The following is a 24,612-nucleotide window of genomic DNA, read 5'->3' as shown; positions in this document are numbered from 1 at the left end:
TGATCCATGCCAAATCCTTGTCTGAGATATACTCAAAAATAGGTTATGTGTTTCTTAGTGACTGTCTTGTAATAGGCTTTTTGTTTACTGCCCACAGGACCCTTTACACGCCCCCACCCTGCAATATGGAGAATGGTTTTTGGTAAGTTTAAGTTGTGTTTCTGACTCTTTCAGTGCTTCTGCAAGACTGACCATTTTAACTTTCAGATGAATGGAATTGTCATGAAACATAATTGTGTGTCAGACTTATGTGAATGTCACTTCCCTCCCACTTTTGAGCAGTTGCTAATAATCTGTTTTTAATTATGTTTGAGAATATCATTGTAGTTACACTGTGTCAGGATGGTGTAAATTAAATCAGCAGAAAGGGATCATTCATTCTGATACCCTGTTTTAATTCTGTTTTGTGTTTATGCTGCCTAATCTCCTCCCCCGTGCCCTTCCTACTGTCATCTCTTCCCACCCCAAAAATTTTTTATAGCTACTGCATTTACTGTCTGAATTCTAACTAAATCCAGTTTAGCAGGGTGCTTCTTTTCATTATTGGCAAAATATGCTATTGCTTGTGTATTAAATTGTATCATTGTGTAGCTTAACATACATTTATTGATATTCTCAATGTATATATTCATATTCGTAATTTATAATTTCAGCGGAAATACCTGTAAATATTAGTTGCATTAATAGTTTGGAAAACAGTTCTATTAACTACGGAACTTACGGAGGTAAATCCTGCTTCTTAGACATCTGAATTACATTGCAAAAACATAAGGAATTTTATTTTTAAGTAATTCAGGGTTCACAGAGCATATCCTAGGCTTCAAGTACATTTACAGAGAACTAGGTACATTTGATTTAAAAGCTGATCTGTTTCTTTTTAAGAGGACTGAATGTTTCTCTCTCCCGCCACCTTATATAGCTAAAAATAAGTAGCCTCCCAAAGTAGCTGATTACTCATCTGTTGACATTGAGAAGATACTGTTGATTAGATAGTACGTGTTAAAGATTCCTGCTCCTTGTGAAGTTTGGGAAACAAAGGTCCTACTGCTCATTTCAAGTTTCAGCAAATGTAAATTAAAAGGTCATTTTCTATGTTGATACTGTTAGAGCTGGACCCCCCTGTACTTTCAGCCAAAGGCTGCATGCAAAATCAAGAGCCACGTTTTCCCTGTGTAATTCTGCTTCTTCTGGCATTGCTTGTTTAGCCATGCTTGAGGTCTTGGACCTGTTCAGTAGATGGAAGGCAGGAGCAGTGTGTTCTCAACATTTCAGGATGTACCCTTGCCCGCAGGCTGTACTTGTAGTAGTTTGGCATCTGTTTACCTGATGTGTTTTTAGGATGTACTGCCGAGTACGCTATATATACTTCCTGTTCGTGTGTGTAGTTGAACGGAAGTTGTTCTCTAGCATACACTGTAGATTGATAACATGTGCGTTCTGGATATAGTTTAAAATAACTTCTTAGAATTGCTGTAGTTTATTTTGGATGGCAGATTCTAAGTTTACTCACATTAATCTTTCTGCCTTCCTTGACATTGCGGCAGGACACAAGCAGGTTTGAGTGCTAGAGTATGGAACAAGTACTTACATGCCTCTTCCAAATGGGGTCTTAGATATCTGTAAACTTGTGAATAATATAAAGATATGCTCCCAACAGCAGTTTCATCTACTCATCTTCTAATGAGTTCTTCTTTTAAAAAAAAATCCATAATCAGATGTTGGGAGGAGAGAGGCAGTAATCCCAAATGCAGTAGTGTTTCATAATTTATAATGATGTGAAAACAAATCATAATTGTCTTTCTCTTTAAAAGCTTCCAACAGTAAATATTCTAGCTCACAAGTAATTCAAGCATGCATTAGTTTATATTTATAACTATTCTTTATTGTCAGGAGGGATTATTAAATTGATCTTTGTGTTGAAATCTGCATATAGGCATAGGCACTTGCATCAGTGAGTTGAAGAATTCTTAAAGCCAAAGGAAAGATCTAATGCAATCCTAGAGTCCTAATGTATCTCTTAATAAAGAGCTTCCTGATCACAGCCCTGTACTACCGTGTCTAAACTAAGACGACTGAGTTTGTTTTGATTGAGTTCATGCAGTCGAGCATATATCACTTGAAACAGGAGGTGATATGAAGGGCTGAGTGCTCAGAGATTGTCATGTGACTCGCGTCTCTTGAGCATTTTTGCATGTAGCCACTATATGTAGAAAACTTGTTTGTGCAAACCAGGCATGTATGGAGCAACAGTTTGAAAACAGCTTTTTGGACTCTCTGTGTCCCAAGGACATTTGTGAGTGAACATGATTTAAAAGGGTCTTCTTTTTGCAGGTCTCAGTGTGCTCTATTTTCTGTTCCTGGTGTTTGTGCTCTTCCTTAACTTCGAGCAGGTAAAAGCTGTGATGTACTGGCTGGATCCTAATCTTCGATATGCCACAAGGGAAGCAGATATCATGGTATGTATCTATGGCACTTTATGGGAGGTTTTGGCTCCTTTAGGCATGTTTTACATGAGTAGGAAGGGGTAAATCATAAGTGATGCAAGTTTGTGTCTCTACTTGACAGAGTCAATGAGCCTTTTGTATCAGTTGCTGTTTCTTTACGTGGAAATCAATTGGTGTGGAAAACAGTCTTCTCTATTTTTTTCTAATGCAGATGGCTCAGATGAGTGTGCAGTCAGGAGTGTGAGATATGTTTGCACTGGGATGGCTTTGGATTCCTTTAACAGATATGAGCCTGGATACTGAAAATAGACTTAGCAAGGTAGTATCTAAATGAGGTCTGTACAGTATGTGTCTCCCAGATCAGTTGTGTGTTTTGTTTTGTTTTGGTTTTTTTTGATGCCACGATGCTGTACTCAGATAACTTCGGTCTTGCCTTATTGCTGTGAGCTTAGTACATGGCTGGCATCCTACTGAGTATGTGGAAATCCAGGTACAGCAACTGCAGGGCTCTGCTGCCTTCCATTTGCCCAGCTAAACACTGGTGCTGTTACCATTGGGAAGTTACTTCCACAGACCATGATCTGGAGTGGTGTGGAAGGCCAGGCTTGGTCTTCCCCTTAAGGAGGGGCTCCCAGCACAGGAAGCTGAGGTAGTGAAAGGAGGCTGGGAGAAGTATGTGGGGTATTTTGGAAGGCAGGCAGAAGAGGGTAAGGCAAGAGTTGCCATTCCTGTTCTCTTCTCTATCGCATCAAGTTACTGCCCAACACCTGACCAGTGTGCTTCCTTGCCCTTGGGTTTGTGCATCAGTGCACTGTGGCCACCTGTTGTGTAGTATGTGCTGTTATCGGACTCATGCCTCAAGAGGAAGGAAATATAATTGATTATCTTTGGCAAGTAGCAATTTACTGCATATGCAAACTCCTACACAACACCTAATCACCAGTGGCTTCTAACTCCTGCCGTGTAGCACCTAAAAGTGAATGGAAATCTTTGTAGTGCAGTAAGCTTACATTGGCTGATTGATAGTGAGGGCTCCCTGCCTGGAAAACTCTGGATACTTCAGGTGTTGTACCTCAGCTGATCAGCAGTACGTGTTGTGCAACTCCAGCATCCAGAGTTGGGCTGTGATGTTCTGTTCTACAGGAGCTGTGCAGTGGTGGTGAGGCGTGGGCAGCCTGCTGTTAGGTGGTAGGAGGACACATTGCTAAGTAGAGCATGAGCAGGGGGGTTAGTGATGTTGCTGAGCAACAAAAGCGAGCTGACATGAGGAGTTGGTTGGTAAGCAAGTCAGATTCACCTGGCTCTCCTGTCATTTAAGTTAGAAATACGTAGACTCAAGTCAGGGGAGGACTGGTATTGCTACTGGCACAGAACCAAAGTGCAGCAGGTTTCCTGACACTGAGCACGTTGTACTACTTTGCCATCCTGATACTGTCACTTAAAGTTGGAGTAAATTTTTAAAGTGCAACTGTAATGAAGACTGCAGCTTGATCTTTTGCACAGGGCTGGCAAAGTTCCTTGAGTATTAAACAAAGTTTAACATATTTCACTGTATGACTGAAAGAGCTGCAGCTGGAAAGATGAGATAGAGAGGAAAAAAAGCCCCAGTAAAAATGAAACAAAAAAGCAAGAGTCCTGAAAAAAGTCTACTTTTGGAGTAACCTCATTGTGTTCACTCATCATAGAATTTCAGGTATCATGGTGTAGCTAGGAGCCTGCACCTTCCATGGTGCATTCAGTGCTTCTCATGCCTTTGTTAGGAAATTGAACATAGTGGCTATAACACTGTGTACATGTAGATCCAGGTGCTGTAGTGAATTCAAATCAGAGCTTCCTGAGACTTGAACCTGGATGTTTTTCTGCATTTATATATGAGATAAAAGAAGCAGAAATGTGGAAGGAAGCTCTAGTGTGTGGGGATTTGTCCGCCATTCTGCCAAGGTGTTCCCAGTTGTACTGGGAATACAGCAAAACGTGCCAGTTTCAGATCTCTGAGGGCATGTGCACTGGGGCTGCAGCTTTGCCATCCCTAGGACAGGTGGTACATCTTTCTCAGAATGTCCAGCAGCACTGGCACCTGTGAGAAGCAGTACCGTGCTTTCATTTCAGGGAGCACCAGCAGTAAGGGGTACTTAACATTTTCACAGTAGGACTTAACTGCCTCCTGATAGGAAGCGTAAGAGATAAGAGGAGTGTGTGTGTGAAATTGTGCATTCTTCTCTGTGTGGAGACCAGGATTTAAATGTTTCTCTGCCATCTCCTTTTCAACTTGTTCATGGTTCATTTACACAGGATTAGCAATAGCTCTGGCCTGAAAGAGAATCCTTTCTTAATTCAACAGCACTGAGCAGTGATGTGTTGTCACCTGCAGGTGGCAATATATATATTTTAGAAGGGATTTTTTAGAAATTTGTGTTTCCAGTTGGGCATAGTTCAGTTTGTGCCCAGTAATGAGACACAGATGCCCCACAGGTACAGCTTCCTGATGGCATACAGATATTTTTTAATTGGGCAGTGATTTCTGGCACTTGCTGTACAACATTATGAACATGTTTCCTTTGTTATTGATGACTAGAATACTAATTAATATTCCTAAGGAATCTGCTACTCATCTGTAACAGAACTTCTGCAATTTCCCTTTGATTTCCCCCCACCCCGCTTCAGCCCTGTGTCCAAACTTACGCAGTACGAATGTGATCTGGGAGATTGCTTTGGTGAGGAAAATGAGACACAAAATATACTCAGATGAGCATTGAGATGATAACGTAATATCACAAACTGGTGAGAATTAGTCACTCATGAGCCACATCTGAACACCAGACAGCATGAAAATGAGGAAAGGTGGTTATTTCAAATCACGACTCCAAAGAAAAACAAATAACTGCTTTCTGGAGTGTTGTTTGCTGGTTTTATTGTTATTGATTTTATTGCTCCTGCTGTTCCTCTGTCACATATGAAATACGTGCTCCTTCAGGAACCAAGGTCTATTCTATTTCCTTTTGAATTAGAGCTGTACTGCGAAGACACTGGGTCTTAACACTGGAAGTTTTTCTACAAAGATCAGAAGGAACAAAAAGTGGAATAACATATTTTAATATCTGTATAATTTCAGGCTTGTTGCACTGGACAGAAAGAGGTTTCTTCATTCTAGTGTTTCTGAAGATGCCTTTTCATTGAGGTTTGGTTTTGTTTGTGGGTTTTTTTTGTATTAACAGGAGTATGCTGTCAACTGTCATGTTATCACCTGGGAGAGAATCCTTAGCCACTTTGATATATTTGCGTTTGGGCATTTCTGGGGCTGGGCTATGAAGGCTTTGCTGATCCGCAGCTATGGGCTGTGCTGGACTATTAGCATCACCTGGGAACTCACTGAGGTAGGCCACCCATTTATCTTAATTAAGCAAATGTATGAGACTTGAATTATTCTTCAGGGGAAGTGTGCACGTTACTAGAAGGATGACTCACTAGTTCTTGGTATAGATTTACATTTTAAACCTTATAAATCAGATGCTGAGCAATTGACGCAGTTGCATTAATGGACAACAGCAAGCTGTGGTTTAGCTAAGTGACTTACTAGTACTCAAATAGGAGGGAAGTCTAGGCCAGCCTGTTGTTATAGCAGTCAATGCTTGTGCTACTTCAAAAGTTGACTGATATTCCGTGATTCAGAGCAGTTGTTCTCCTTTTCCACTTTGCAGTATCTGTGATCTACTGTCACGATCTTCCTACCCCAAATACAACAGTATTACATATTGTGTATAGTTGTACATACTGTACGGTGAAAGGAAGTTAAGAGATGTCTGAGGAAGGTGTAAGGACCCATGAGGAGAATTCCAAATGGAATGGCAAGACACCATTTGGTGTGTTGTTTTCTGTCATGAGGCCCCTTTGGTTTTTTTTTTTTTGTTGAATTGTACTGCACAAGGCTAGTTTATTCATGTTCACTGGTATACAAATGTGATTTTTACTAGGCATGGATCTAAGCTAGTTCACACACAGTGTAGTCCCCTGCATCATGTTTTGGGGGACCACTGACTTACTGTTGTTATCCAGCTTTACCACAGTTTTCCCAAGCATGTGCTTAGGTCATTTGACAGTTGGGACTTTCGAATCCTATTTTGGATTTTAAAAATACAGATACTTGACTTAGCTGATTTTTGCTTGGACTGCTGCTCATTGTTGTTAGATCTGTTTTAAGAATTCAAGATGATTAATTGCTACTCTAAATATTTTCATTTGGATGTAACCTAGAGCTTCATTAGTAGGATATATGTCACCTAAAATCAAAGGATATGTTTCTATAAAAATGAGTTTAATTTAATTACATTATTTGATTGGACAATTCAGAGAAAAAAAAAAAGTCCAATTTGTATCCGCTTTTGGAGCAGTGCAGACTGACTTGTCACACTTAAAATACTAAGTGTAGATGTGGACACCTGAATTTAGTCTTTAAAATCATAGTTTTTTGTAGAGCTTGCTGTCTTGAGAATGCTTGGCTCATCTGACAAGTCATGTATAATTCAGGAACATAGATAAGGATTTAGTTGTCTAAAATTAAACTTCAGGGTTTGAAAATACTGGTGCCATGAGTTCCTTTTCAAAACATGTTTTTGTTCTGTGGCATTGAAGGTTATGCTGTTTTCTGAGCTATTTTGAAACTGCTTAAGATTGGGATTTCACAAGTACCCATCCACAAAAAGCAACTTTACTAGTTATTGTACTCATTTTTTCCCTCTGGAAAAGAATGAATTTGGATTTGTTTCACTCGCACTCTTATCATTCAGTTAATCATCGCACAACCATCATCTTCAACCTGACACCGCATGGGGTGTCTAGTATTCCCTGTTGTTGAAAGGCATATTATTGGAACAGATAGTGCATTGGGTAAGGTTCAACATATAGAAAGGTTATCACCACTCAAATGGATTTTTAATGAATTCGTTAATTCAAGAAAGTCATTAGAAACCTACCCAAGTTATCAAGGCAGTTACACAGGGATTTAGTTGTGCATCTACTGTTAGCATTAATGGATTTCAGCTGGCTCCCCATTCTGAAATGGGACCCTTGGCTCGTGCCCCATGCTATCGGATTAAAGTTGGGATGCAGACAGACCTTGGTCTCTCATGCTGAGAAAACAGCTAGCACCTTAGAGATGGGCTGGCTAACACCTGTCCTTGGGCTTTTGCTGCCTTATTATTTGTAACTTCTGGTGTCTTTGGATTATTGCAGATTGAGATTCGTAGCCTAGTTCCCTTTCAGGTTAAATTAATTTAAAACATGAAAATGTAGCAGGGTAATGAGCTTGGGTCCTGAAGAGAAATTCAAATTTTCTCCACATTGAAAATCCCATAGCGTTGTCAAAGAAAAACAAGTTGCTTTGATATACTTCTGCAAGAGTTTTCAAAGCAACTATGGTTATTATAAATGGACCAGTATTCATTCTTCCTGTATACAGACAGCATTCTTCTTGTTCCTTTTCTCACATCTGATTTTTCCATTATTTTATTTACACATCTGTTAACAGAAGATACTTTACAAAATTATACCAATAATCTTCAACAGACACAGCATATGTACATTAACTGACAAAAATTACACTGTTTTTGTGGAGGGATGAATATTTTTAAGCTTGCTATGTGTTTTGTTAAGTGTCTCCTTGAATATTCCAAAGGGACTGCTTAACACATGGCTGTCTTGATTTTCAGACTGCAGCTAACTTTTTCGGTCTATTTTTTGGGTTGCTGTGATTTTTCTTCTAGAATAGAGAATACAATTTTTTTGTAAAGGAGAATGAGAGGTGCTGAATCCATTTCTAGCTCTCAGTTAAATTATGTTTGTATCTTGCCTTAGCTCTAACCACTTGTCCTCCTTCACTCTATCAAAAGCGTAAAGTCGTCAAATGCGTCTATAAATATATCTGATTGCCTTACTTAATGCCTTGTTATGGTCTTAGTTGAGTATTTGGAAAGGAAAAGATTGCTTCAGAGGTAAATGATACGTGCACTTTCCAGGGGAAATCTTTAAGAGACTGAATACGTTTTGGTATATCCAGATGGTCTCAGCTTCTCAGTCTGATGTTGGTTGGTTTCTGACCTAGTTTTCATTATCTTCTTCCTTAAAGTACCTTCATCATTAGTGCTTAGGAGAGACCAAGTAGGAAGAGAGAGTGAAATATCCTCTTAACTTTTTGAGCCATTCTGGATCAAGCACAGCAGCAAAGCTTGTGGTGTCTGGAATATTGGTGAACTCTTTATTTTTTTATGGTCACTAAATTTTCTAAGAATACTAAATGAAAGAAAGGGTTTTGAAATAGAGCAAGTGTTAACTCATGAACTCCAATATGCTTTAGTACTGACAGTTGTGACAAATGCATCCATTCTACTTACTGCATCTTGTTGCTGGTTTAGAAAACAGACCTCTTAAAACTACTTAGCAGAAATCAAAGATTCTCTTCAATTTGTTTTTTTTTTTTTAAAGCACAAGATATCTTCCTTTTTCCAAGAAATGCTGTAGTTTTGCTTGTTTCATGCATTTCTATGAATGTTCTGTGTAGCATCTTTGAGAAGCTAAGAGCTGCGTGATATCCTTATACACAGCAGAGTCCCAACAGGGAATGATGAGAAGGAAACCTCTGTCTCATGTGGTTCAGCCCAAGGCCTCCTGAAGTTAATGGAAGGATCCCCATCAAATTTCAGTGGTTGTGGCTTGTGTCCTCGAAGTATGAAAAGTACTGAAAAGCTGATTTTTTAATGTGTACTTTAAAAGTTTATTTATATGAATTCTGTTCTGTTCCTCACCCAGAATCTTTTTGCTGTATTCTGTAGCTCTTCTTCATGCACCTTCTGCCTAATTTTGCTGAATGCTGGTGGGATCAAGTCATTTTGGACATCCTGCTTTGTAACGGGGGTGGCATCTGGTTGGGCATGGTAGTTTGTCGTTTCTTGGAGATGAGGACCTATCACTGGGCAAGCTTCAAGTAGGTCTAAATTAAAGCTTGATAAACATTGTTTGGTGTTCTGTTTCCCAAGGAAATGAATTTAATATACATTCTTCTTTGAATATGTAAAATTCATGTGGTATAGAAATAGCATGCAATCTACATGTGCTAACAATGCTGTAAATTTACGTTAAATGATAAAAATCCATTTCATAGTAATGTGACTGTACAGCATATATTTGTAAATATGTATATATAATTTTCCTTTGCAATCTAAGTTTCAAGCATTGATGCCAAATGAAAATATAAAGTAATAAAGCTATTTGCCTTGTCAGTTTATTTTGTATGAGCAAGAGTTTGCAGAAGGCTGTGAAAAATACAAATTGTAATAGTTATCTCATTATACGATGCTTTTGAACTAGATTTGGGCTCACTTTGAGGCATTAGCATGGCAATCTGCCAGTGCTAGTTGTAATTGCTGAAGAGGAATTAGGCTGATTGTACCTGTGCTGTGAATTGCCTTACCCCATTGCTGACCTTCTAAAGTAAATGGAGTAATTGCAAAATAAAGTAGCATTTGTTGTGTAAAAGGTCAACGGCTTGCAGCCTAGCAAGTGTCAGGTCCTGGCTGTCCAGATATGGTTTCTTCCATATTTTTTTGTCCCCATCTTGCCTCCTTCCCTGCCAGCTGTTGGCGAGCATGGTTATCTGCGTGTTACCAATGATATAGATCAAATAGGATCAAATACAATGAATTGCCAAAGGATGTTGTCTTGAGAGATGGAAAAGGAGCTCAAATGTTGACTTCCAAATTTGTATTCTACATTAACTTCAGTACTGCTTTGTTTTATTACTCACAAATTTGTTATTTGCTTTGAGAAACATCCAACATTTAGTCTTAATTCAATTTTCCTGCATTTCAGTTCAGGAAGAATAATGAACATTAAAGAGTTGATGGTCCCTCTGTTTTTAGAGAGTTCACTTAAAACAGCAGAATATCTATGTCAGGACTAGTCTTTACTGTCTTTGTGGAATAATTTTTCCTCATGTTATTTTAAAGTAGATTTTTTTTGTCCTTTAATATGAAGAGGAGCTGCATAGAATTAGAAGGTTTTACTTCTGTCCTTTTGTTTTCTTCTTCTTTCTTTTTTTTTTTTTTTTTTTTTTTGTTGAATAAGCACAGATCTTAAAGATCAGAAGGTTCCTCCTGACATAAGATCACAGTAGCCTAAAAGAGTGCAAGTATCAGAAATAAAATCTGAATCTCCTTTTTTGTCCAGAAGGGCTGTGGAAGTAATAGGGTGAAAACTGACTTGTAGCCATGCTAGTCTTCCTTCAGAAAAGCAAACTTGAGTTTTTCTTACATTCCCTGTCCTTTGGATGCTGTTGCTCATCTGCATTAATGTTATCAAAAGCAAGAACCAGTAACATGTCTGTCAGATGAACCTCCATTCATATCCCCTTTCAAAAGGGAATTTAAAAGCTTTCTAGCTTTTAACAGTGCTATCACATCTCTCCAGAAGATTTGTGTGCGTCTAGTATCAGAACAGCGGGTGTTGTGTGTGCTGGAAGTGCATCATTTTCAAACCTGTGAAGCCAGCCCCTTATACAATTAATGAATAATTAATCTCACAGATTCTTGAAGGATTGATGTCAGTGAACTCTAGAACAAAGAGTCTTTGGGATAAGAGCAATAGCAGCTTAGACTAGGAAGAAATATCCTTTACATCTTCCAAGGGAGGTGCAGAATCACAATCCTTGTTTCTTTCCTTCATGGAGAGAATGATAGATACATTTTGTAGTTATTTACTGGCTGAGGATAGCAGAGGGTGGACTTGCATAGCAGAATGCACCCTGACTGAAGTGCTTAATAGATTATATTATATTTCTTAATTCACCCTTGCCTGCTACACAGCTGCGTCTGTGAAGATGTCTGCTGTCCAGTGAAAAGTGTGATTGTTCTGAAACATCAGTAACATGACTATTGTGCTGCTTTTTTTTTTTTTCTTGCATATTCGTTTTATTTATTCCAGCCGTTCTCTTTTTCTAGGGACATTCACACAACCACAGGGAAAATCAAAAGAGCTGTGTTACAATTCACCCCAGCCAGCTGGACCTATGTCCGCTGGTTTGACCCTAAGTCTTCATTTCAAAGAGTGGCTGGAATCTACCTTTTCATGATCATTTGGCAGGTAAGAAATTCTGTGAAATCAAAGCTGCCATCAGCTCAGTTACTTATTGGCTGTGTTTGGCTGGAAGATATTCTAATGCAATGTATGTCCATCATTGAAATACGCAGTTAAGTGAATTGATAATACAGGATTGGTCAGGGCTTTGTTTGTGGCAGTTATGTGATAGTTCAGGAGTGTAATTACAGAATCTGTGGGGAAAAAAAAAAAAACCAAATGTGGCAGATTGCTCTTTGCAATTGATAGGTTTTTTTTTTAAATGGCTAGACAGTGGCTTTTTAATTGTTTTGTTTTGTTGGGTTTTTTTGTTTGGTTTTTTTTGTTTTGTTGTATGAGGGTTTTTGTTGGTTCATTGGTGGGAGGTTTTTTGTTTATTGTTTTGTTTCTGTTGAGTTTTGGTGTGTGGGTTTGTTGTTCTTGTTTTGGAGTTTTTTGTTGTTTTTTTTTTTTTCTTCTTCTTCTTTCCCAGTGACTGTTGGATGGGTCACTGGTAGTCTGAGTTCTGGTCTTGATCCAGCAAGACTCCATAATATGTCCCAACTGCATCAGTATTTCATCATACAAATGCTAGCAGACTTCACTAAAACTTTTTTTTTAATTTGCTAAATTTAGTTTTTAAAAGGAGAACCATTAGTGTACATATATTGGTATATATATTTTTTTAATATGATATTTTCTACTCTTTTAATAAATTTACCTTAGTCATTCATACCTGATTTAGGATATTAAAGCTATCAGAAGACCTCTGAAATGTGAATTAGTGTCTGATCCCTTAATGGGTTTCTGGAAGGAGAGCAAATACTTTAACACAGGTTTGTAGGGGAGAATTCTTTGTTTTACTAGTATATTTGTTGCTTGTCCTAGAACAGAAATCTCAGACTCTTTCAAGCCTTGATCTAACCAGTAGGGCTATAGTAGAGCATAAATAGTTTTACTTCTGTGTTTTAGCTCTCATATTAATATTTGCACATTTACTGTAGGAACGTAAGAGTTACAAAGTTGAACACTAACTTTTGTTTTGGTTTGGTTTTTTTAGCTGACTGAGTTGAACACTTTCTTTTTGAAACATATCTTTGTGTTCCAAGCAAGCCACCCTTTAAGCTGGGGGAGAATTCTCTTCATAGGTATCATTACAGCACCCACTGTAAGGTAATTTTGTTGCCATGGTGTTTTTTTCTTTGGTTTAAGGTAGCTTGACTTCTAGGCACCCAAGAACTGCATATACTAGTTTGTGAGTAAGTAGAGCACATCTGAAGAAGTTTATGCTTTCTCTACCATGAAAAGCAAAACAATTATCACTTTTCAATAGAGTGTATTCTCTGACAAGTGAACTAATAAAGTAAAATGTATATAAACATCTGTGTTTCCATAGGGATGCAGAACCAGTCTGTTCTATCTTCTGTTTGTAAAGCACCTCCCTGTTTTGTGGGTTCACTGCGTATGTTACCCCTAAGGATTATATGTGAAGGTATTGAAGTTGATGAGTTGGATGTTCACAAAAGTGTAGATGAGGAAAAATATAACTGTTGGGTTTTCTGACTGAAACCGTTATTCTGTTTATCTACAGGCACTATTAGCGTGTTATAGGAAAAGACAGAGCATTGCCATATTCTGAATGACTGAACAGCATATATGCAGTGTTAACAGTTGTATAGAAATATTAACCTGCTTTTAGTCATGCACACTGTTTCACATTGTTAGCAGAGTCCCCTTGATTTTTTTTTTTTTTTAATTTATTTTTTTTTCCATTTTCTTGTGAACTAGCAGGAGGTAGACAGAATGCACATAGTTCTGAAATCAGAGGCAGGGAATTTACTATTCATGAGTAAAGTTATGTTACCTTGGACACTTAAATGGCAACCATGCCTTGGTTTATTCCTGAAATACAGCTGTTAGTGTCTGAAGTTATGTGCGCTGATTCCACACTGTTAGTTAAATCACCTTAAACGTCTTCTAAGATCCTGTATAGATGAGCTTTTAAGTATTTTTATGGCACTTGCTAATCTGTAGAAGTCTTTATTCTGAAACAATCCTTGTATTGTTAGATTAATAACACTTGTCTTCCCCATCTGTTAGTGGAATTCAGAGACTGAGAAAAGGAATTTTGGTCCCAATTCTTCAGAATTCCACTCAAAACCGTTAAAATTTAGGAGCATAAGAACATGAAGAACAGAACAGTCTCCAGACTGTTTCCAAAATAGTGAGAAAATCTCCTCTGTTCTTGAGAGGAAAACATACCAGAAGTTAGAGCACTCGGCCAGGATATGGAATAGCTATATTCAGTTTCTTTGAAGATTCCAACCTACATCTCTCAAGAAAATGCAATTGCTAATAAATTAAAGACAAACTGTGGAAAAAGTGGGAATTTCTCTAATTCTTTCAAAGCTGTTGCACTTTGCCTGAAAGAATTGGAGATTCAGTGGAGAGACAGGAGACAAATTCACTTTGTTATTTTACTAGTTTGGGTACTTTCCCAGTCCTCGCTCTCAGGATTGTTTTCTGTGTTGCTTCAAGCTACTTGATCTATGTGATAATCTGTCCTACTAAAATTGAAGCCATCTGGTAGATACCCAGCATGATTGCATGTGATTTTAACCATCAGCACACCATTTTCAGTATAGGTATAGATTTGTAACCTAAACTTGTTTTCTAAATGTAAATACTCTGCGGACTTTTAAGGTGACTGAGGAATTTTCTTGTTTCCCTTCTCAGGCAATACTATGCGTACCTCACAGATACACAGTGCAAGAGGGTGGGAACTCAGTGCTGGGTGTTCGGGTAAGTGTTGCTGCAGTCTTGTAGCCCATATTTTCAGTCAGGTGAGAGGGATAAAAAATTTGCCTTTACCGCTTAGCTGTCACTGGGGCAATATTTACTTGGCCATCTAGGTGGGCATTGACACTGTTAGCGGAATCACAACCGAAGACAGTGAAATAAACCGCAGTTATCAACTATTTTTGTTCTGTTCTCAAAGAAGGAAAAGAGTAACGCTATGAACAATGGTTACCTGGGCTATAATATCTTTCAACAAGTCTCTTGGAGGAGACCTTTAAATGAAGAGTTTGCATGATTGATTCTGTCGAGAACTTCCTTCTCTAGATGGCTTGACTCAAATGTACTGTTCTGGAAACTTGAAGCATATCCCGTTGTGGCATTGTAAAAGTTTTCTATAAATAAGCAGTGTAATAGTGTCTCTTGATTTGTGACTTGGAAGCTTACAAACAGGAAAACATAAAAAATCCTAAATCACATATTAAAGAAAAAAAATATGTATTTTAAGAAACTATTCAAGAAGTTAATGTTTGATGGCAATGATTTTAAATTAAAACTGCCATTTCATTCTCTCTGTCAAGATTAGTGTCTGTCTTATTTCCAGAATTGTCTGAAGCTTTTTCATCTTGAATAGAAGAATCTATTGCTGTTTTAAATTGGAATAGCATTTAAATGAGCCATAAAATACTCAGATCTAATTTAGACACAGTGCTCTGGCAAACTTATCTCACCTTTACTGTTAGGCTTAGGGATGTTACAGAGTTTTAAGAGGAGTGCTGGGCTGGAAGGCATGTTTCCAGGTGCAGTACACCATCATAAAGAATACCCTTATCTCAGTGTTTGAGGTTAGAGAAGAGCATGCTGCAATGTAATTGCAGGTATTTCTACTCTTGTTTTAGATCTACCCTGGAGAACATGACACGTGTCTCCTTGGGTTTGGCTAGGCTTAAATATTCACCTCTTTCACTGATTTAACACCTTCCTCAATGGATCTGTTACTGTCTTCAACTCATGACCGTAACACCCAGTGGACATACAAAAGGTAGTAACTCTGTTTAGTTTTACTGCTACTGGGTAGGAGATGATAATATTTTTCCGTAGGCCTAAACCTCCTGCATTATTATTCCTAAAGAGAGTCTGTAATGTACACAATCATTAAAAGGGCATTGGATTTTTTTTATTATCACGACAGAGTAACCTGTTTCATCTGAGAGAAAGAATGTGAATGTATTCTTAGGGAAATACGATGCTGAATGTTTGCCTTCTGGCTCTAAAAAATTGTTACAGTTTACAGAAACAATCATCCTTGGTTTAAAGCTCTCCCTAAACACATTAGTGTAATATCTGTCAATAAATAGAAGCCCAAATATCTCTTTATGATCATATAACAAGAACTGCGATAGAATATTAATCTATAGCCCAATCTAATTGTGGGAAATGTGCGTGAAGTATTCCCCTTGATACTGGTTACATCTGTAGTCTGCAAGAAAAAAAAGAGCAACATCAGAAGTTCCTGTTGTTTGTTGGAAAAGCAGCACTCTACCAGTAACTAAACTATCCAGAATCTAATTTCTGAAGCAATTAAAAGCAAGTATATAGAATATTCCTATCTGTGGTGATGAAGAAACACTTATAAAGGCACAAATTAACTATGTAACAGCAAAACCATGGGAATAATTAAAATTAGTGCCTTGCATTAGCATGAAACTCTGTTCTCTGTGACTTTTCACATATTCTAGAATCCCTCTCAGTAGGTGGACAGTAAGTGATGTAAGGCATGAACAAGGCCAGTGCAACAGCTCTGCTGGAAATTGCACCATTTTCATTAAGATGAAGCCTTTCAAAAAGGAGTATACGTTAGGATGTTACAAGACCATTTGGACTGAATAAAAGCTTACAGTGTCTTCTGTTTAGTATTCTCATGACCCTTCAGTAGGACACCAACACTTTTCACTGGTGGCATCTTCTGTCTTTTGATTTACCACTTCTTTAGCTGTAATAGCTGTCCTATTGTACAATGCACTTAACCCAAGTATTCTTGACAAGAATAATGGTAAGAATGTATAAATACAGCACAAACAGCTGTATGATTTTTGAGTGCTTGCTGAAAACAGCCTGTTGTTTTGTTTAGACCTTTGAGTATATAATACCCTCATACCCATGTTTGTTTCCTGATGGTGGCCTTTCTGTTCCTACTGCTGTACTTCTAGTTTAACTATTTTTTTAATCTGCAGCTGGATCAGGAAAATAACACAAAACCAAAATTAAAAATAGTCAGTGACCGAACAGAGTAACACTGCTCTCAAGTTTTTACTAATATGTACCTTGTTAATTTGCGTTATTGTCCAGTTAGGTGTTAACTCCACAATTCTAAGTTTTGGGCCCACTCAGCACCCTGTTAGATGGGACAGAGAAAGCTGTAATTTATTATTGACACCAGGACCATCTCTGCAATGCCAGTGGTTAAGTCCTCCATCCATCTTTCCTCCCTCTTTGATGGAGGGAGCAGGGTCCTGTCTGTCAGGCAGTAGAGCTGGTTTTAACAACTCCCTGGTTGTGGTCAGTGCTGGCAGGGAATGTGTTCTGCAGCATCAACCTTGGGAGACTGGAACATTTCACCCAATGTTAAGTGTACCTGTGTTTGACGAGGAGTTTTCATGCATGTGCTCATACGCACAGCCTCAAAGTCACTACTGAACAAGTTTAATATTAAACTTGCAGAAATTGAATAGTTTTCTTCATTATTTGCTCTAGCTTGAAGAGTCAATTTTCTACATTTTTGCTCCACTAGTCATGTTTCTACGCTTGTATTTGTTAGAAATATGTAATTTTGGGTCCAGGACCTATACCAACTAAATATATTTCCATGGAAGGTAATGGAAACTTTGGGTTCATAATCCCTTGTTCCACATCAAGTGGTGCACAAGCCTTCTTAGCTTTGAGCCTGGAAAGATGTAAACATCTGGTTACAGGGAAGGAGCTGGGGATACTTGATTTTGTTCTTCAAATGCCAGAAGGGAAAGTAAATACTGCATTTTTTCCTCTCTCATTTCTCCTTAAATTATCTGATGCTGTGGCGTGGACCTAAGTTTACACATAAACCAGAGCAAATGCATGGATTCTCAGAGGATTTGAAATGCTGTTTCATGTTAATTTTCTCATTAAAATCTATTTGAAGCAAGCCTACCTAGAATTTTAGTAAATTTACATCCAGTAGAGAAACACCCAAAGCACAGTTTTAGTTTACCCAACAGGGCATCTGTTGGTTGTTCAGCATGGAAAAGAAATTTATATCTGGTGAGGGCTGAAACACAGTAATAGGTATAAACAGAAATTCTCAGCTATTGGCACATGCTCCTGCTTGCTCCCTGGACAAGCAAAGGCTTGTGGAATTGTGAACTGCCAGTTGGTCACTTCTTGTATGCTGTTTATGCTGAAGAAAAGTTTAGAAAGAAAAATAAATTTCAGTTAACAGTGGTGTTGGGGAGGTGTGTGCTGGCTAGAGAGTAGTGCTTGTTTAGAGCTAACAGCTTGCGTTGGGAACATGTGAGTTAAATCCTTAGTATTTGTAACCACATTTTCCCTCCCTCTCTTTCATTTAACCACAGGGTTATTGCTTTCCTTGAAGCTATTGTGTGCATAAAGTTTGGACAGGATCTTTTTTCCAAAACACAAATACTGTATGTTGTGTTTTGGCTTCTCTGTGTGGTAAGTGAGATTTCTTATGTGAAACATGAAGCATGGCAAAAGCATTGAAGGCATCTCAATAGCTTCCTCCCTGTAACACTGGCAGCAGGGGATCATTGTGTGGGAATGCTGGGGAAGAGCATTGTGCATGACCTCGGAAAAGCAAATGCTAGATTGTTTAGAACCCGCTTTGAAGGGACTAAATTACTTTTTTTCTTATTACTTGACATAGCAGAATATAGCAACTTAACCAGTGCTTAACAGTGAAACAAACACTAGTTACAGGGAGCTTTATGAGAGAAAATGTCAGTTCAATTGAGGCTGACTTTGGTGGTGCTCGCTATAGTGCCCACTGACAGGAACAGAAGTTAATGAATAGCATTAGTAAGTAATGCATGTTGTTTCACACTGAAGTCTTATAACTACATACACAACCCTGCTTTATCAGGCAAATCATTCTTACTCAGCCTGCTACTTTCTGTACTTCAGTGTGATTACTGCAAATGCAGCATGAAATGCCCATTTTATAACAGTAAATGCATGTTTGTCTTGCCAGACTTGTAGCTCTGATGCCAAACACATTTTTAATGGTCAGTGAAAAATAAGGCATTTATAATGGGCTGACAGATAAATACTTCTCCTTTTTAGCTGGGAACACAGTTCAAACAGGTGATAGGGAGTCAGAATTTATTGTTCTCCTATTTCACATGACGATTTTATTCCAAAAACTTCAGAGAGGAAAATTGTTGAATTGCTTCCCAGATCAGAGCACCACAAAACCAAACACGTAACGCAGCCTGAAGCATGGGGCAGGGAAAAGGAGAATTTGTTTTTTTCCCAGACTGATTATTCCTCGTAATATACCTACGAATGCCTGCCAGCTGCCTTTGAATCTACAGGGTGATGACAGGAATCATACTGACATGTATCCTCTGTATGTATTCTCATGCTCCCAGTGAGAACTGCTCTGCACACCCCATGGTGGCAAAGTGTATGGGTACCTTGGAGTTGAAACATGAGTCTTACTCATCCTGACAAAAGATGCAGAGAGAAACAGAGCATGAAAGTTTCCAAATGCAAAATCTCCAGGTACTCTGAGACCTTGAACCAGCAAGGAATATAGGAAAAGTTTCACAGATTTTTTTTTCTTTTTCTTCCTTTGTTTAGGCCTTTACAACTTTCCTGTGTTTATATGGTATGGTTTGGTATGCAGAATACTACGGCCACCGAGAAAAGGTATTTTATTAGGAAGCTTGTTTTTGTTTAATACCAGTGTTAAAACTGCAATGCTCCTAGATATTAGAATTCTTTACCAGAAGTAGTATAAATGGGGGTGAAGGGGGATGGTCCAGAGTCTAACTGAAGTCAATAGAAAGAACTCTGAATTCAGCAGGCCTTGGACAGATCCCAAATTACACTGTGGTTTCTAAAGAATGCTGTCCTCTTAGTTACTCAAAATGAGGCTGTAATTTTAGCAAAGCATTCAGGGATGAATGGTTAGCTAATGTTCCCATTGTACAGGTGGAATGCTAGGGGAATATTAAGAATACTTGGTTACACAACAGGTCACATGGCAAGGGGTGAGTTCTTACTGTATCATCTGCGTTGCACCTTCTAACTGGAAAGGGAGAAGTCCTCAGTAGTGGCTGAGTTTTATGGGGACTTCTGCCACAGTTTAAATTTACAAGTCTAATTTTGAACTGACGTGCTGATCGCAAGAATCAGCATCCCAATGACATGTGTCTTTCTTGTTTTTGCAGACCTTATCAGAAAGTGAAGACAGCCCTTACAGTCCAGATGCTTCCTGGCTTCATTCTAAATTCAGTAGAGGTATTGGCACTTTTGTACCTATATTCCTGAAGTGGCTCAGTACTAGAAAATGGTGCTTGAGAAACTTATCTTGGCGACAACTGGACTTATATAAACACCCCTGCAGGAGCTATACAGATAAATCATCTGCAAAGCTATTTGGATTTACCATGTTTTTTCTTCTAACTCTTGGAAATATGTTTGTTTTTCAATGAAGCACCTGAATTTTTCTGCCTCTCTTCCAGGCCATTATTGTGAGTTTAGGACATTATGCATTTCGTAACTCTTGCGGATAGGTTTTCTGTCTGAACAGTGCATGTTTGATTTGAAGCATATGAAAGTGAATTGTGCCTTTATTCTTACTTGTTAAGAAACATTCAAGAATGTGCCCTGGACCTTGTGTTCTTACTGATGCTTGCCTAGTCAATGCAGTGCTTGTGGTCATAGACAGCTTTCTCTGTCATAAGCAAAGGCAGCCTCATTCTCTGACCTCTTTTCCCTACTCTAGAGGTCAGTCAAGTTACCCACCTCATCTGTTAACTCTTGAGTGGGTTCTTGCTTGTTGACCCAATATCAAGATCCACATCTCACACCTGGAAGTTAATCTCAGTCAGAGTTTGTGCTCCAGGTATTTGTATCACTAAAAATATTTCTTATTTGTCATAGTCTCGAGAAACACCTACAGCAGAGCTTCTTTGTATTTCATACATTATTTTCCTGGATGCTGATATTAATTTATTCTCAGTTTAGTAAATGTGTGGATTTTGATATTTTGGAGAAAAAATGCTTGCACTCAAAATGTTTTTCCTATTTATATGTGCTGGTGAAATCTGGCCAAGCAAATATTTCTCTAATCTTTTACTTCATTAATTACAAACTTCATCCTCCTTTGTGTTCTGCTCTTGTATTCTTGTTTCAGTCCCCATTGTCTCCCTTTTCTTTCTCAGAGTCAAACATGGTCTGTCATATGAAAGAATGAAAAGAAGAAATTCACAAGGATCTGTGACTTTCCATTGTTCTTAACTTCTGATAGTGGTGCCTGTCAATAATAAAAATGTAGAGGTTTAATTATTGATGTAATTTAAAATGTAGGATGTTTCACCACTATATTTTGTCTTAGCAAACCTCTGAATTTTTTGGAAGAGAAAGAATTTTACAGTAGTCCTAAGAATTGCTTTTTTAAGAAGTAGAATAGGCCACTAGGTGGCGTACGAGTATCAGCCAGTTTGTATTCGCTTGAAATAGTCCATACTGTAAACACATTATAGCTCTAGAAAGCCTTACTGTCTTTTAGACAAGAGCTTCACAGTGTCAAATATGTATATGTAAAAAAATATATATTTATTTCTCAGCAGGTGCTGACAATAGTCCAGCCAAACAAACAGCCAATAGTGAAAGCCATTCATCACGAAGAAGGAATCGGCACTCCAAATCAAAAGTAACAAATGGCATTGGCAAGAAATAAGAATGGTCTCTGACAACAGCCTACAGTGTGACCAGAGGTGACAAAGAAAATCAGAATTTCCACATGGAAGATTGATTTTTAAATTTAAAAAAAAGGAGGTGTTGAAGAAAACGATGATCAAGGTGGAGCCACCAGTGTAGTGCAAATCATTGCCTGCTGACACTTGCCATTCACTGATTTAAACCTAATTTCTTCAGCATGTGGCACCAAAAGCTAATGAAGAGTATGCTGGAAAGAGAAGTAATTTTGTCATAGCAGGTACACCCTGTTTTGTGTTCAGGTGTTGCAAGTGCATTTTTAATATCTCAGTTGAGGACTTAAACACAAAAGTTAGTAAACTGATAATCAGTTGGCATGGTTGGTTGGATTTTTTTTTTTTACTGTTTTTGTTGTTCTCTAGAAGAGTACACAATCCTTTGACTAAGAGCTACTGCCCTTTATCAGTCTCACAACGAAACTTTTCTGTACAACAGTTAGTAAATATTTCATATTTCCATATTTGTATCCAGCTGCTTGCTTTTATGTAAAGGCTCTTTAGACCTGGTGACGGGGTTTTACCAGTGAAGAAATGAGTCCAGGTTTCTTGTAAAGTATTTGAAATTGACCTTCAAACATGGTTCTTTTGTTCTGCATCGTCCTTCTGCTTGATTGCTATGTATTCTGTTTCTTTAACCTATTTAAAATACTGACATAAAAACCTGTTACAAAGTAGAGGGCCGTGCTTTCTGCCCTCAGAGACAAATGTCATGTCATTTAGTTGTTTTTCCTTCTTTACTGCAGTGTGTTTTACATCTTCAAGAGGAAATACGTATTTTTTTTTTCAGCTGTGTCACATTGTATACAATGTTCCTTCCTACTTCCCTGTAATTTGCCTTTGCCTCAGCTGGAACCAGAAATCCCAGTGTCTTCAGACTGGTATCAGAAACTGCTTTGAAGGCTCTGCCCTACTAAGCCTGGTGATAAGGCAGTTTTTTTCTCACTACTGCCATAAACATAGTTATTTGTGAGGCTTGCTGTAGTCTTTGGTGTCTGAAAGGCAGCATGATATCGCTGTGATATACCCTATTGCTTTGGTATTTCCTGTCATGCAGTCAGATACTCAACAGCAAAGTCACTCTTTCTTTGCAGGGGCTTTTTGTGTGTGGTGGTGTTTGTTGGGTGTTGTTTTTTTTTTTTTTTTTAATGTATTAATTCTGACATCTAGCAAAGTGGATAATTCTCCAGCAGTGAATGTAATTATTAAGTGAGGAGGTAAACAATCAAGAGGAATCAGTCCGCGTATTAACTTATCAAAATGTTTTTGTGCCAATTAGATTTTGGGATTTATGGGGCTCAGAGGGGTAGGTAGCTCAAGCAAGAATAACTAACACCTATTTAGTTACTTAGTCTTCATAAGAAAATGGGATTTCCTTTTTCTATGGATAATGTTACTGTGATTTGCCACAGACTAAGTACTAACAAAAATGCAGTAGAGACTTTATACAAGTGTATGATACTGTAAATAGAAGAAGTATCCTGTGTAAGCCATTAATTCCAATGTGCCACAGATTGTCAATGTTTTCAATGCACTTAAGTGTCGCTGCTGAACTCCTCAGAGGCCCTTAATTTCTCAGCCCGCTTTCAATCAAACATAAAGTCTACAACTTGGGAAGTAACTTAGTAGAAGCTGCTATATCATCATTGCTACAGTGACATCAAATGGTATGTGGGAAAAAAGGTTAGAAAGACTTTCAGGCTTTCCTACAACTACTTGTTTTTCTCATACTATAGCAATTCCATGTATTGTGTCTTTATTCGTAATGTACTACATGTTGACGAATGTACATTTCTCTGGATACTCAGACTTGTTACTTTTTTATTTTTTTTTGTTAATAACTCAGTCTGTGTAAGGCTGAAGAATGGCATTGTAAATTTTCTATTGATTCAATACCAAAGCAAGAGGTTGGAAATCTAATGGTTTAGATATGTTAAGTACTGTTGTTTTCAAAGGTGAGAGCCTATTTTGTACTTACTTGCAAGGTGTATATGCACTCACTATGTATACAAAGCTTACATGTGTAAGCAGATGCTGAAGTACAATATCTACTTGCCTGTGGGGACAAGCACACATTTTGTATAATAAATGCAGACCTGGTGCTCACCCTGTGGAATTGCACCCTAAAAATATTGAAAAGGCAAATATAAAGCGTCATCTTGTTTGAAGCTGAGTTCTGGATGCTATTACAACAGCTTGGCCTTGAAGAAATGTTGTTTAACAACGCCTTTAAAAATATTTCCCATGAAGTCTTTTTACTTTAATTTTTTTGTGTTTGCTTGGGTTGTGTTTTTGGTTTTTGTTTGTTTGTTTGTTTTTGATACTTTAGAAGAGGGATGGCTAGGGAGAGGGGAAACTTAAGTAAACTATTAATGTGCTGCTTGGAAAATGGCACTTTGTGTCCTCTGTCAGCGGTTCTGGCTGGAATTCACATGTGTTCTTGCAAGTCCTCCGCTGACTGACAACTGTATTTTCAGCCCCATCGTCTGGATGTGAGCTTTGCACGGGCAGGCCTTGGAAAGGTGCTTTTGATCGCTGCTGCAAAACTAGTGATCCCAATTCTATCATTTAGTGCGCTCCTGCTGAATTCTGTATGTGTGTAACACCTACAATGACAAATCACTGAGCTGTTGAGCAACAAGCATCCGTGTACAAATTCTGCTGCTTGAACAGTGTTTTCTAACAGAGGCACTGTCCTGGTTTTAAGTATTTGTTCTCTCACAGCCTCTCATTCCTACTTTCCTGCTTCTGATGCTCTTTCCTGTCTCTGTCCTCTGGTGATCTCCCCTGCTGCTGTGCAGAGGTGAGAGTTGGCCCTCCAGAGGCTGCCCATCAGTGGTGTCAGCCATTGAAGGGAGGCTGATTTGGGGCAGTGTGGTGTAAGCAGAGGGTAGTGGCAAGAACTTTAACTAGTGGATTAAATAAAAATGCAGGTATTTTCAAATGCAGGTATACAGCCAACCAGAGCTAGCCTTCAGTACTGGATTCCAGTACTAGAGCAGCCTCATAGATCATACACTGCGTCTAATTAAATATTTGGAGTGTGATTTCAACCAGTGCTTTTGTTACTCTTCTGTGAAGATCATCATTTGATGTCCCAGCTGTTAAAACTGTGTTTTTTACTTTGTTATCACAAGAGGACACAGATGTTACCATCTATTTAATAGTTTTTGAATAGACTTGCTCTGTACTGATTGCAAATTATTGTATTTTGCAATAACTCAGTAAATCAACCCATGTCACCATATGTGTGTTTGTCTGTACCTGCAAGGTGT

The 24,612-nt window shown here is 38.3% G+C and overlaps 1 protein-coding gene across 2 annotated transcripts in view; it reads left to right on the top strand.

Moving 5' to 3' along the window:
• PTDSS1 (phosphatidylserine synthase 1) overlaps positions 1-21,303 on the top strand; it is a gene marked incomplete at both ends in the record, with an annotated part of 29,445 nt that extends 8,142 nt beyond the window's left edge. Inside the window, 11 exons of one of the 2 annotated variants that reach the window (XM_080339025.1) lie at positions 98-142; positions 2,332-2,456; positions 5,660-5,818; positions 9,269-9,420; positions 11,432-11,573; positions 12,607-12,719; positions 14,283-14,348; positions 17,951-18,050; positions 19,197-19,265; positions 19,790-19,859; positions 21,194-21,303. In XM_080339025.1, the coding sequence (XP_080195151.1) occupies positions 98-142; positions 2,332-2,456; positions 5,660-5,818; positions 9,269-9,420; positions 11,432-11,573; positions 12,607-12,719; positions 14,283-14,348; positions 17,951-18,050; positions 19,197-19,265; positions 19,790-19,859; positions 21,194-21,303 (1,151 nt within the window). Of the gene's footprint in view, positions 1-97; positions 143-2,331; positions 2,457-5,659; positions 5,819-9,268; positions 9,421-11,431; positions 11,574-12,606; positions 12,720-14,282; positions 14,349-17,950; positions 18,051-19,196; positions 19,266-19,789; positions 19,860-21,190 lie in introns of both variants that reach the window. The other variant, XM_080339024.1, reaches the window with a different exon arrangement.
• Positions 21,304-24,612: the final 3,309 nt, after the last annotated feature.

Source organism: Nesoenas mayeri (genome assembly GCF_963082525.1).
Source record: "Nesoenas mayeri genome assembly, chromosome: 2".
NCBI lineage: Eukaryota > Metazoa > Chordata > Aves > Columbiformes > Columbidae > Nesoenas > Nesoenas mayeri.
The sequence above is the reverse complement of the archived record's forward strand: the minus strand, read 5'-3'. Positions and strand labels throughout refer to the sequence as shown.